The sequence below is a fragment of the Sus scrofa genome, chromosome 7, assembly GCF_000003025.6.
Source record: "Sus scrofa isolate TJ Tabasco breed Duroc chromosome 7, Sscrofa11.1, whole genome shotgun sequence".
Classification (NCBI taxonomy): Eukaryota; Metazoa; Chordata; class Mammalia; order Artiodactyla; family Suidae; genus Sus; species Sus scrofa.
Window position 1 is genome coordinate 19597666 of NC_010449.5, and position 14124 is coordinate 19611789.

General features: G+C 43.0%; 2 protein-coding genes across 9 annotated transcripts in view; both read right to left on the minus strand.

Moving 5' to 3' along the window:
• C7H6orf229 (chromosome 7 C6orf229 homolog) lies at positions 663-5868 on the minus strand. Its single transcript, XM_003128207.4, has 2 exons — positions 3956-5868; positions 663-1861 (listed from the first exon to the last, which is right to left on the minus strand). Exons 1-2 carry the CDS (start codon positions 4218-4220, stop codon positions 1434-1436), a joined length of 693 nt encoding a protein of 230 aa, XP_003128255.1. The 5' UTR covers positions 4221-5868; the 3' UTR covers positions 663-1433.
• RIPOR2 (RHO family interacting cell polarization regulator 2) overlaps positions 11693-14124 on the minus strand; it is a 232988-nt gene continuing 230556 nt past the window's right edge. For all 8 annotated transcript variants that reach the window (XR_002345593.1, XR_002345592.1, XM_005665637.3 and 5 more), the window contains one exon: positions 11693-13552. Coding sequence is in view for 6 of the 8 variants with exons in the window: in XM_005665637.3 (XP_005665694.1) it covers positions 13452-13552 (101 nt within the window). In the remaining 2 variants the exon portion in view is untranslated. The remainder of the gene's footprint in view (positions 13553-14124) is intronic.

Consider the following 14124-nt stretch of genomic DNA (forward strand, 5'->3'; position numbering starts at 1 on the left):
TCAATTTAAAAAGCAATCGAAAAGTAATTTTTTGATTGTGACCCAGTCTCTAAACGGGACTTCTGATTTCTGACCCTTTATCTACCACTATAAACTGAATTCAAGTTTGAGAAACTTCATTACACAATTCACAAAATCCACGAAGGACGACAAGATTCAGCTGCTCAGGAGAACAGTTTTCCTGATTTAAGTTTTGAAAGAATGTCCCCTGAGAGCCTCATGAATCCACGTAATGTGATTAGCATCCCTAACAACATTCCTGTAATAAATCCAAGCAAGGATGACAGACCTACACTACTTTTTCTGATAAGCCCCTCAGTGAAAGGTGGAAGCATAATGTTAGAGCAAGCTTTAGCAAGGCAAGTCTGTGAAAGAGGAAAGTTCATAGTTCAGTCTATGATGGCAGGCAAATGCTCGTGTAGTTAGAGACACAGATACAAATCCTTTAAGCACTTCTCTGTAAATACTATTTTTTCTTCCTTTTTTTTTTTTGCTATTTCTTGGGCCGCTCCCGTTGCATATGGAGATTCCCAGACTAGAGGTCTAATTGGAGCCACAGCCACAGCAACGCGGGATCCGAGCCGTGTCTGCGACCTCCACCACAGCTCACGGCAACACCGGATCCTTAACCCACTGAGCAAGGGCAGGGACTGAACCCGCAACCTCATGATTCCTAGTCGGATTCATTAACCACTGCGCCATGACGGGAACTCCTGTAAATACTATATTTTTCTAACAGAGCTTTTGATGGGATTGGGCAGTACAAAAGTCAAGGGCCAGTTTTCTTTTACATATTCTCTGAAAAACCTTTGAAAACCCAAGAGGCAAACTTTAGGTTGTCTTTAGGTGTCTGAACTCATGGTGCTCCATCTCTGTCCAGCCTTGTGCCAGGAGAGTTGAGTGCTGCTCCGATTGAGTGTGAATACCCCCAACTCCTGGTCAGCCTGATGTGCAGAAAGATCATGTTCTGGAAGCCAGAACACAACCTCAGCCAAAGATGTAGCAACTGGAAGGCCGGCACTGAAATAGGGCTGAAAAGATGTATAAAGGTAGATGGACCAACAGTGTCCACTACGAGGTGGGGCTATGGGTTGGGTCTGGATTTGGCATTTTGGGGTCCCTCAGCTTGGTGTCATCTAATAGCTTGGTGTCATCTAATAAACCCCCAAACACACCACTGCCTCTAACAAGTTATATAAGAAATGCATCTTCCAATGAATTCTCATTTTATGAGCTTAATTTTTATGAGGTTATTTTAAAGAGTGGCGCTTTTCATAAGTTTGGTTATTTTGGTAACTATGAAATGGATAGAGAATCTCTTCAACTCCCTAAGAGAAAAGGCTGAAGGATAATGTACCGACTTTTATTCTTTTAGTTTTCCAAGGTAATACGATGGTACAGACAGTTGCATCAGGTAACTCGATTTAGAGAAATTAATTCCTGTGAAAACCAACGAGGAAATACAGCACTTCCGCAAAATTCTCGGGCCATCCAGACCAATTCTCAGCGGCCAACGTTTGTAAGTGATATTTTAGAGTACTGCATTCTTTAAGCGCCTTCATACACGGCAAGTTATTGCATGTCATGACAGACAGAACGTAGCAAGTCCAAAATTTAACCAGGAGGTTGCTGTTGATTTCACTTTTCACGGTGGACTTGAGTCTGGTTTCAAAGAGATCAATGAGAATAGGAATAAACTGCAAACGTACGGCTCTTCTCTGGTTGTCAGGGTTTAAGTAACACCAAGATGCAACACTCTGGAGCAGCAAGATCTTTATTTTTGGTGCCATCTCATAATTTTGCAACAAGAGAGCTACTTCGTTCATGTACTCAGCTGCAAATGTTCCAGCGGTTGGTCCTCCTGTAAAATAAGCATTTGCGTTTCCTGAAGTATTTGGTATATCCAGTAGCTAGTGACACCTGAGTGCTCGTGTGTTCCTATTCTTGTGGCTATGCACATGAAAATTTGAATGCTTTGAATTTTCCTCTTTCCTTTTACCCCATGTGCTGCTGTGAAGATGAGAAAGTGCGTGGTGATCAGCATGCAGTCCCCACCTTCCCAAAAGCTCCTCCCTGGTTCCTTTAATCGGGCACCTAGTCAGTATTACAAGGTGAATAAAACCTGGCTGTGTTCACCTAGCAAATCGCCCTCACGGTTCATTCCTGAGTCTTTGTCTTCAGTACTGGAAAAAGTACCAGAACATTAAATCCAACAAAGGGAAAACCAACAGGCTGAGCTGCAAAGCCAGGGTCTAACTGGTAAGAGAGGTCATTCAGGAATTGTCTATCACTGTCCTGTTCTTACACATTTCCCAGCCCAGCTCTTGTGCAGAGTTGGCACCAACCTGCTGCTTGACTGTACTTCCATCATATACCTGAACCCCAGATCTTCCAGTTCAGATCTCCAACTCCAAGAAGGTCCTGACTAAGAAGGTACTGAAGAAGGCAGTGTAGATGGTGAGGCATAGCTGTCACAGTTGGCTGGATTTTAGCCACTGGAGTTTTGACCCAACTTGGATTTCACTTGCACCACCATAGTCCTGTGACCCCAAGAATATTATGTTCAGTGCAAACTTTAGTACTAGCCTGGGCATAAGCCCCTTCCATTGTTTCCCACCAGTACAGCCAAGGTTAAGGAACATCAAGTTAAAAGATTCTGATCCCTTTGTAAAAAGCTAACTCTTACCCAAATGGTGACTGCAGCTCTACAGGGAACTGAGCCTGCCTCACATGGTGGGTACAGGAGTTCTCCCGAGTTTCTGTCTTCTCTTTAGTCCTATGCTAGAGGTTCTCAATCATCCTGGCACCTAAGACCTGTGTAAGATTTAGTCCATGAAACTACATCTCAGTAACTCATCTTCCCATTAAAAAAATCGACCTATAACACTTAACAGCAACCAACCAGAGCTTCTAATTAGGAGACATGTTGAGGACTGTCTGTAAGATTTTTAAATACCCTGAAATTTATTAGAAAAAGTGAAGCAAGTCTGGCCTTGACAAACATTAGATTGGTGTGTGTATGAAGGGTTTACCACTTGATTTTCTAGCCAAGTATACACTAATAGTTGCTTTTACTAATGCACCTACTGGCTTTCCTGAGAGGTGTTTTAAGAGCTTTGAGTTTTTATGGATTCTTTTAAACTAGTGTCTGGGTAATGCTTTTTTTTTTTTTTTTTGCTTTGAAGTTCCCAGGCTAGGGCTTGAATTGGAGCTACAGCTGCCCAGCCTATGCCACAGCCACAACGACAGTGGGAATCCAAGCCACATCTGTGACCGACACCACAGCACATGACAACACCAGATCCTTAACCACTGAGCAAAGCCAGGGATCAAATCTTCAACCTCATGGATGCAAGTCAGATTTGTTTCTGCTGAGCCACAACGGGAATGCCTCAAATTTTTTTTTTAATGATATTAAAACTTTGATAGGTAATTTCAGTATATATATTTTTAATTAATAAAAGTGGGAAAGTAGTAATTTATTTGATGGATACATTCCTTTCAAACATGAGATCTTTGAACAGAAAGTAATTAGTAATACCTTTGGTGGTTCAAAGACAAAAAGCTAGTAATTTAGGCAAAGGAAATGTTACTGGAGGGAGTTTCCATCATGGCTCAGGGGTAACGAACCTGACTAGTATCCATGAGGACGCAGGTTCGATCCCTGGCCTCACTCAATGGGTCAAGGATCCGGCACTGTCCTGAGCTGTGGTGTAGGTCGCAGATGCAGTCTGGATCCTGCATTGCTGTGGCTGTGGTGTAGGCCAGCAGCTGCAGCTCCCATTCAACCCCTAGCCTGGGAACTTCCATATGCCACAAGGGTGGCCCTAAAAAGTTCTAAAAAAAAAAAAGTCGCTGGAATATGAAGACCAGTGCTATGAGAATCACTGACAGTGTTATAACAGGCAAAAGGACTGTGGAACACTTGTTTGAGCGCAGCTGGTTAGATCAGTACCTGTGAAGGCCAACAGTCCAATTTTATAGGCAGCTTGAGCTCTCTGTTCAATGGCTAGAGATTTATCCTTCAATGCACGGCCGAGCACCACCATTTTTTCTTTGTGAAAAATACACTCAGCTGGAGGGAAATGTTCTTCCTCCTCCTTCTTAATGAAAAAGCCCTTAATGATAGTGCAATATTTCTGGATACGGTGATACAGCCCCACGAAATAGTGATAAACTCGAGTCCAATATTGCACATAATAAGGCTGGGTCTTCGCCATCACGTACGAAGGCCAAAGGTGCTTCAGTCACAGCCCTGGCAGTAACAAAGGTGAACAGTCCAGAACTCTGGGATGGGTCACTTAGCAACGCTGTAGAAGGGAACACACCAATCCGGGGAAGCAATGTAGGCCTAGATTCTTTCTTCGGCCTGGCATTGAAGCCCTTCTACAATTCGAGCTAAACCAAGCTTGCTTTCACTTGTCTTGTGCACAGAATCTCAGCTTAAACTGAGCTGGTTACCCCGAACACACAGTCGGCTCCTTCCTGTCTTTGTACCTTCGCTTAGGCGATGCCTACCAGGAGCTTGCCCATTCCACTTTGTTCTGACATGTACTGAGTTTCCACTGATCTTTCACAGTATTATACCTGTTGTGCTTATTTGTTACATAGTCAGAGGTTTTCTCTACATTATTGATTTTTTTTTTTTTGCTGTGGAAATAGCAGTAGTCAAAAAAGAACTACCATAGCTCTTACCATCATATTCCCCTGCTGAGCTGTGCCTGTGCCCGTGTCTCTGACTTTCTTCTTGTTACAGGGACGACCATTGAGGCAGATTTCCACCAATCCCTCTCTTACCACTCTAGGAGACTGCTCTCAATTCTCGTCTTATTTTTCCATCTCAATTGGGTCCTCTGCAACATCAACAGGCATGCTGTACTTTTTTTCATTAAAAAGATACAAAACAACCCTCTTGACCTCATATGGCACCCCCCCCCCCCTTACTACACATTCACTTCTCTGCTCTTTTATACAAAAACTCTTCAAAGAGTCACCACGCTTGCTGTTTCAAGATTCTTTCATCCTCTCTTGGATGTACTCCAAATTGAACTTCAACCCCACGACTCTACTGAAATTGCCCATCAGGGCCACTGATGACCTTCATTCTGCTGAATCCCATGCTCAGTCTTCAGCATTGTTACTTGTTTCTCCTTGAAATGATTTTTTCACCTGGCTTTTCTGATCACAGACTCCTTTTTTTCCTCTCCTGGCTACTCCTCCTTTTCCTTTGCTGCTTCTCCCCTTTTCTTCATGACCTCTTGATATTGGAGTGTCCTCAGGCTCAGTCCATGTACCTCTTCTTGCTTTCTATCTTTACTTCCTGGATGAAACCAACCAATCTCAAGGCTTTGAATACCATTCACAGGCTGAAGACTCCTAATTTTATATTTTTAACTGGATTTCTTTCCTGAACTCCAAAGGCAATTACTTTCAGCCATCAACTTGGTATCTCCTTTTGGACATCGAAGAGGCTTCCCCCGCTTCACATGTACAAAGAAGAATTCCTGGTTTTCTTCTCTAAACCTTCTGCTTTCCCAGTTTCCTGTGTTGGAAGATGGCATTGCATCCTTCCAGGTGTTCAGATTGAAATTTTTGGATTCATCCTTGACTTTTTGTTTCACATCTCATTTCCAACTTACCAACAAATCCTATTGGCTCTACTTTCAAAGTAGAAATTTGGACACCTTGTCCAAATTTGGGACATTCTAAAAATGTATTTGCCTATACCCTGCAGATATAATAAGGTGTGCATTTTAAAAGTGGGGGAGCACTACTGTTCTAGAGTAAAAGAACCTGAAAAGGAGAGTTACCATATGATCCAGCAATCCCACTCCTGGGTGTATACATCTGGAGAAAACTCTAATTTGAAAAGATACATTCACCCCAATGTACATAGCATTGTTTACAATAGCCAAGGCATGAAAGCAACCTATATGTCCATTGACAGATGAGCACATAAAGAAGATGTGGTACATATATACAATGGAATACTACTCAGCCATAAAAAGAATGAAATAATGCCATTTGCAGCAATATAGATGGACCTAGAGATTATCATACTAAGTGAATTAAGTCAGACAGACAAGTATCATATGATATCAGTTATATGTGGAATCTAAAATATAATACAAATCAACTTATTTACAAAAGAGAAACTGACACATAGGCATAGAAAACACACTCATGGTTGCCAAAGGGAAATAGCAGGGGTAGGAGGTAGGTAAATTAGGAATTTGGGATTAGCAGATACAAACTACTATATAAAAAATAGGTAAACAACCAGGCTCTACTGTATAGCAGAGGGAACTACATTCAATATCTTGTGATCAACCATAATTGAAAAGAAAATGAATATATATATATGTATAACTGAATCACTTTGCTGTAGAGCAGAAACTAATACAATGTTATAAATCAACTATACTTCAATTAAAAGTTAAAAAAAAAAAGAACCTGAAGAGGCATGACAACTAAATTAAACATGTAACCCATGGCTGGATCCTGTATCCATATGTGTGTACATGCATGTGCATAAGCATATGCATATGTGTGTATATGCTATTGAGAGAGGAGATAGATGGGCTTCAAGACAGACACTTATAACTAGCCTCTTATTGATACTTCTTGAGGCAGGAGATAGGTAGGCTCCAGGGTAGATATATCCAACCAGCTACCTGTTTATACTTTGAGATGGAAATAACAACAGGAACAAGGTAAATAACAGGACTTCACCTTCCACGAACACTTTAAACAATGGTAATGGCAGGGGCAGAGAGGGGCTAAGCTCTGCTTGGGCAAAAGATCAAGAGGTCACATACTTGGTCACACACCCCAACTACACATGTGCAGAAAAACTCCTCAGGGGCAGTGGGGAGGCAGGGGCACCCAGCCATGTTAAGTCCTGGTTAACCTTCCCATAAGCCCTTGCTCTAGAATTCATCTTGACTGAAAGATAGGCACGCACAGAGGGGGAGAGCCTGGGTCCAGTCAGGTGTGAGAAATAAACAAGATAATTGGCCAAAGGAAAGCAAGGACCCAGAAGAATTGCCCCTATATAAGCGATTTTTTTTTGTCTTTTTTTTTTTTGCTATTTCTTGGGCCGCTCCCGCGGCCATATGGAGGTTCCCAGGCTAGGGGTCGAATTGGAGCCGTAGCCACCAGCCTACGCCAGAGCCACAGCAACGCAGGATCTGAGCCTTGTCTGCAACCTACACCACAGCTCACAGCAACGCCAGATAGTTAACCCACTGAGCAAGGGCAGGGACCGAATCTGCAACCTCATGGTTCCTAGTCAGATTCGTTAACCACTGCACTACGACGGGAACTCCATTTTTGTGTTTTTTCTTGAGCTGCTCCCAAGGCATATGGAGGTTCCCAGGCTAGGGGTCTAATCGGAGCTGTAGCCGCCCGCCTACCCCAGAGCCACAGCAATTCGGAATTCAAGACACATCTGCGACCTCCACCACAGCTCACGGCAACACCGGATCCTTAACCCACTGAGCAAGGCCAGGGACTGAACCCTCAAACTCATGGTTCCTAGTCGGATTCGTTAACCACTGTGCCACAACAGGAACTCCCCCTATGTAAGTGACTTATATCACCGCTTCGGCATGCTTCCCACCAGTGGGGTGTCCACACTCCTCTCTGAATGTGCTTCTAAACCGGTTCTCTGTGTACCCACATGTGCTGTGCTTATAATAATAAACTTTGTACCTCTTTTTACAGTTTTTGCCTCCTTGGAACATTCTTGTTTTCACTGGGGGCAAGAATCAGGTCAACGTTTGCTTTTAGCCTCTAGTTCCTGGTGGTCTAGCAGCTGGGACTCCTGATTTTCACCCAGGCTGCCAGGGTTCAATTCCAGCGCTGGGTATTCAGATCTCACTTCAAGCCATCACTCACTGTCATCTCTCCAAGATCACTATCAAGGAAATTATTGGGCCAACTGGGGAAACACAGACCTGTATTATCCAATATGGTACCCACTAGGCAGCCACAGGTGGCTCTGGAGCACCTGAAATATGACTAGTGTGAACTGAGATGTGTTGTAAGTATAAAATCTACACTGAATTCCAAAGACTTAGTATAAGAAAAATAATGTAAAATATCTTCTTTATAATTTTTATATTGATTACAAGTTGAAATATTCTGGATCTATTAGATTAAATTAAACATTATTAGAATTAACTTCCCCTGTTTTTTAATGTGGCTACTAGAAAATCAAAAACCTCAAGCATGGTCCCTTTTGGGGAACTTTGTGGTTAACAATAACCTGCCTTTACCTGGAAAGTTCTTCCCAGAGATATCCACATATCCACATGACTCACCCCATCAGTTCCTCAGGTCATCCTCAAATGTAATTTTCTTTTTTTTTTTTCTTTTTTTCTTTTTTTTTTTTTTTTTTCTTTTGTCTTTGTTGTTGTTGTTGCTATTTCTTGGGCCGCTCCCGCGGCATGTGGAGGTTCCCAGGCTAGGGGTTGAATCGGAGCTGTAGTCACCGGCCTAGGCCAGAGCCACAGCAACACGGGATCCGAGCCGCGTCAGCAACCTACACCACAGCTCACGGCAACGCCGGATCGTTAACCCACTGAGCAAGGGCAGGGACCGAACCCGCAACCTCATGGTTCCTAGTCGGATTTGTTAACCACTGCGCCACGACGGGAACTCCTCAAATGTAATTTTCTATTAGGCCTTCCCTGATCACTCTCTTTGGATCTTGTGATCTTTGCCCTATCACATCTTCTGCTCCGACCTTGGACAATTACCACTCCTTTTCTCTGTCTGCCTCCTCTTTCTAGGAGTCTAGTCCCAAGAGGGCTGGGATTTTTATGTCTCTCTTTTTTCTTTACTGCTGAAACCCCATTGCTAAGAACAGTCCCTGGCATATATACGTCATTTACAGTAACTATGCAACAAGTACTTGTTGAATAAATGAGATGTTAGTAGACTAGCTTTTAGCAAACAAGTACTTGTTGCATAGGCTGGCAGCTGTAGCTCCAATTGGACCCCTAACCTGGGAACCTCCATATGCCACAGGTGCGGCCCTAAAAAGCAAAACAGCAAACAGGTCTTCAATGAGAGTGCCTCCTAAAGACATTGTTTATGCAACTTGGCATTGGGAAAACATAAAGCTAGGACCTTTGGGTGATAAACAAATGCATTGAGAGCAACCAAGAGAAAGACTCTGAGCGCACCTCTTCTCATGAGCACACCAAAATCACAACTATCTGCAGAACAACCATCAGTGAAAAAGACTGGAACCTACTAGAAAAGATCTTCAATAACTAGATACATAAAGAAGTAACCACGACTGAAACTGTGCAGGGCCCCATGGGGTCCTCCCAGGTACAAATCTTTTTGTTTGCAGGAAACAGTCTTCCCTCAGCCTTTTAGGGCCTTCCCGAATACCAAAGGGAGGATTCAAACAGTTGCTAATCAGGGAAAGGAGGGAACCCAGAAACAAAGGAGGAGCAGAAACAACAGTGTAGGAGTTCTCTTGTGGCACAGCGGGTTGAGGATTGGGCTTTGTCTCCGATTGCTGCTGTGGCATGAGTTTGATCCTTAGCTTGGGAACTTGCACAAGGCATGGACGTAGCCAAAAAAAAAGGGGGGGCGGGGAGAAGATTCCTTCTCCAGAAATACACATAAAAATATCTTTGACCTCTTCTGTGGGAACTAAGCCCTGCCCAGGTGGAGGATAGCAATTTAGGGAAAAGTGCAGGATGCCTGGAGCACCGCCTTCTTACCTCACTACCCACCAATCAGAAGAAAGTCACACTCCCTGCAACCCACACCCCGAATTTTGCCTATAAAAGCTTCTCCCCACAAAATGAGGGAGTACAGAGTTTTTTGAGCACAAGTCACGGCGTTCCCCTTGCTTGGTCCTGTAATAAACTTTCCTCTGTACGAAATTTGGTTTGTTTGGCCTGTGTGTCCCATACCCTGAGTGGGACCCACGGCCTGCAGAATGAATATATTGCAGAGCTTCTCCCACAGGAGTGAGAGTTCTGAGCCCCACGTCGGGCTCCCCAGCCCAGGTCTGGCGCTGGGAAGACGAGCATTTGGCCATAAAGGCCCCACAGGACTGGGAGAAAGAGACTTATCTTTAAAGGGCGCACACAAAATCTCATTTGCACCTGGACCAGTTCGAAAGCAGTCATTTGATAGGAGCCTGGCCCAGACCTACCTGCTGGTCTTGGAGAGTCTCCTGGAGTTGGGGGGTGGTGGCGGCTGCAGTTTACTGGACGCAGACATTGGAGGCAGACGTTGAGCCATCTGAGCACTCCTGGCGTTAGATATTTTGGCTCATTAGTGCCAAGACCTGGCCCCACCCAACACCTTGTAGGCTAGTGTTGGGATGCTTTAGGCCAAACAGCCCCACCCACCAGCAGAGAGGCGGCCCAGGGACTAAAGGGCCTACAGCTGCCTCTGGACTTACCCCTAGACTTGGCCACGTTCACCTGGGGACCAAGCCCTAACTCTGCCCACCAGTGGCAGGCACCATTCCCTCCCACCAGGAAGCTGGTAGGAGCCTTGAAACCAGCTTCATCCACCAGGGGGCAGACACCAGAAGCAAGAAAATCACACTGGCCAGACTACCCTGGGACCAGCTGGGTCCTGGTCCTGCCCATAGCAGGCCAACTTGACCACCTGGACACCCTGAACCCCATACCCAGCTGTATCAGGAATCCTCCCCCAACCCCAGCCCAATGATGTGAAATGAGCTCTGGGATCCCTGGGCCCTGCAGTCAGACCCCAGGACCCAGCTCTGCCTCCCAGGAGTGAGGCACTAACCCTCACTTGCTAATGGGTGGGCAACAACCCCAGAGTCTTCAGGACCTGACTCTGCTCACCAACGAGCCAGCACTAGCCCCTGGGCCTCCTAGGATTCCCCAACCTGCCACCTTGTGATGGGCCCTGCTAAACTGCAGCCATCAGAATCTGCACAAGGCAGGACCAGGCCACCAACCTACCTAAGGGCCAGCCATGCCTACTAGACCACCCAGAGAGTCAGCCTGCCACAACAGGACCCACGCAGCCCTCTTGGGGAACTCCCAGAGCATACAGCTTGGGTGCGCTGCTGAGACGCTTAGCGAGCCTCCTACACAAGGTCACTTCTCCAAGGTCCAGAAACGTAACTAACCTTCCACAGACATAAAAATACCAATACTGGAGTTCCCGTCATGGCTCAGTGGTTAACAAATCCAACTAAGAACCATGAGGTTGCGGGTTTGATCCCTGGCCTTGCTCAGTGGGTTAAGGATCTGGCATTGCCATGAGCTGTGGTGTAGGTCACAGATGTGGCTTGGATCCCGAGTTGCTGTGCCAGCGGCTACAGCTCTGACTGGACCCCTAGCCTGGGAAAATCCATATGCCGCGGAAGCAGCCCAAGAAATAGCAAAAAGACAAAAAAAAAAAAAAAAATATATATATATATATATATCAATAGTCACTTACACAAAATGAGGCAGCAGAGGGCTATGTTCCAGAGGAACAAGATGAAACACAGCTCTTTTTTTCCCCAATTAGCTTTACAACAAATCTGAGAAGTAATTAATTATTATTCTCATTTATGGATGAAGGAATCTCAAGATTAGAATAAATTCAAGTTGAGAATGAGGTGTATTGTAGTGTTGTATAAATACTAACTCAAGAAGGACATGTGAAAAAAAAATACACCACACTCTGAACATGAGACTAGTAATTCAAAAATAATTTTTATTTTAACTTACATGATTGAAAGTGATGAATATAAATGCCACAAAACTAAAAGCACCCCCTTCCACCAAAAATAAAATGCAGACGTGAATACAAAAGATATGGAATTAATTACTCATGCAATATTCAAAAAATTAAAAAAACCAAAACAAACAACTTTGTAACATTTACGATTTGATGTTCACTAAAGAGAATCATTTCAACCATTTAACAGATTAGAGACTATACATACTAACTAAAGACTGTACAGTGTACCTTTGAAATGAAGGATGTATGCATATATATAATATTTATAAATATACAAATATACATATACATTATAACTTCACAGTTGAAAGAATTTGCCAGGAAGCCTGACAAATGATTCTCACTTTAAAATGAAACGAGCTGTTGTTAAAGGTTTTCCTAAAATGTAAATGTTTAAAATGACATCTAAATGATATTTTATAGAAGCACATTCAGAGAACAGTTGATGTTGCACATTTTAAATTAAATTCACACTTATTAGTTTGATATCTTGGCATATCCCAACTTATATACTCTTAAAAGAAGAAAAGTTATTTAATAAGAGCTACTAAATAGACTTGTACTTTATTTAAAAGACTTGCTACCCTGGTACAGAAGCAATAATGGGAACTATTGTTTTAACTATTTGGCCGAGGGATCCTATCCAGTGGTGAATGACTTCTCTGGGGAAGTAACCATCATTCAGGGCATTTTTCCTAAAATTTTTATTGAAGCAAGGACCCCCCCCCTTTTTTTTTGGCCACAGTGTGCAGCGGCTTGATGTGGGATCTCAGTTCCCAGACCAAGGATTGAACCCTGGCTGAGGTGGTGAAAGCACCAAATCCTAACCCCTAGACCACCAGGGAACTCCCAAGGACCACTTTTAATGACCCTCTGCTTTTACCCCATTAGGATTCCTCCAACTTCTGTGTTCTTGTGTCTCAAGGAGCATCATAGCTTTCTGAATCCATCACAGTTTTCTGAAAACTTTTGGTTTTGATCTGTCTTAGCAGCAAAATACCTCTATTGTAAAAATATCATTAAAAAATGGCTGTTTTTTTTTTTTTAAAAAAGCTTATGTTTTGAGTATCTTTTTAAAAATGAGTATGGGTATAATCTTAGTAAGGTAGTTCGTCATTTATCCACCTTTTTAACAATAATGGAAACATATCTGTAGAATTTTCAGGATGGATTAAAAAAAGCAAAAGAAATAGTGGAGGTTTGAAAAAAATGAAATAAAAAAAATTAACTCTTACCGTGTGTCCTTTTACCAGGTTCTTCAGGCAAACTTTTATTTGAAGAAATCCTTTTATGTGCTTTGCATTTAAGGTAAAATTAGGTAGCTAAGGGGGCCACTCAACCCTGAGAACACGACGGAGGAACTGCAAGGCATGTGACATCAATCAAAGTATCACGTGACTATTTCAAGCTTATAGAAGAACTTCCAAAAAAGTACAAAGATGGCTGTTTTAAAATCCCATACATACTAGATAAGGTGACTCTTACTAAGTATTGTCAGACGCACTCAACGATGTAATCTACTGAAATGTACATAGCCCTATTCTATTGGCCAAAGGAAAAGAAGATAAGTACTGTGAAACTGGACGTTGAATTCCTTCTATAACATGGAAATTTCCAAACAACCTCCACAGGTTCCAGCTAAGTCACAGCACCATCGTGGTGAACAGGGCCGTTTATTAAGACAGCTGTTGGGCAGAGTTAACTTTCAATTAAAAGGCCGTGGCAACTTCACTTGCATGACGACCTCCAACTTTAACACAGTCTCGAGGAAATTTGTCCAGCTGTTCATATGCCAGCCGTCCAGCTTCTCCTGGATACAGAACAACAAAAATGAATACCCGTTGGAACTTAACCTTCTTATTCATCACTCAGAATAATAAATTAAAATAGCAGTTAAGTATGGATTCCTATATGTTGCGGATGTGAGGGGAGGAAAATCCATCTTTGGTTATTCTTAATTATGTTGCTGTCCAGGTAATATTTAGAACAACCAAGAACTTTGGAGCTAATGCCAGAGACTTTAGTCACATTCTTTTCAGAAGGGGAAACACAGTAGAAGTCCTATGGGCCTTTGACGTCAATAATTTCACATAATAAATTTATTCCTGAGAAATCATATGGATGATACTTTAAATGCATTAGGGATTTCATCACTACGGCTGGTCCTTGATTTCCGTGCATAGAACTTTTACACACTATGTATTGGGGCATCCAAATGGTCTTTCATAAAAGTCAAATTTAGGTTTTCAAACTTCAGCTAAAAAATTACTCTTTGCCATGTAAACATGTGGTGATGCTGCCTACCAGCCATCAACTAGGTCAGTTCTGTCAGCAGTACCACCTTGAATAGCCAACATATATTTGCAAATTATTTGAATATTT

Bases quoted from the DNA above. Each gene is read 5' to 3' on its own strand.
- C7H6orf229 (XM_003128207.4), bottom strand. From the start codon at position 4,220: ATGGCGAAGACCCAGCCTTATTATGTGCAATATTGGACTCGAGTTTAT. The intron at 1,862-3,955 runs GTACTGATCTAA...CTTATTTTACAG, and splicing joins TGGACTGTTGGCCTTCACAG to GAGGACCAACCGCTGGAACA.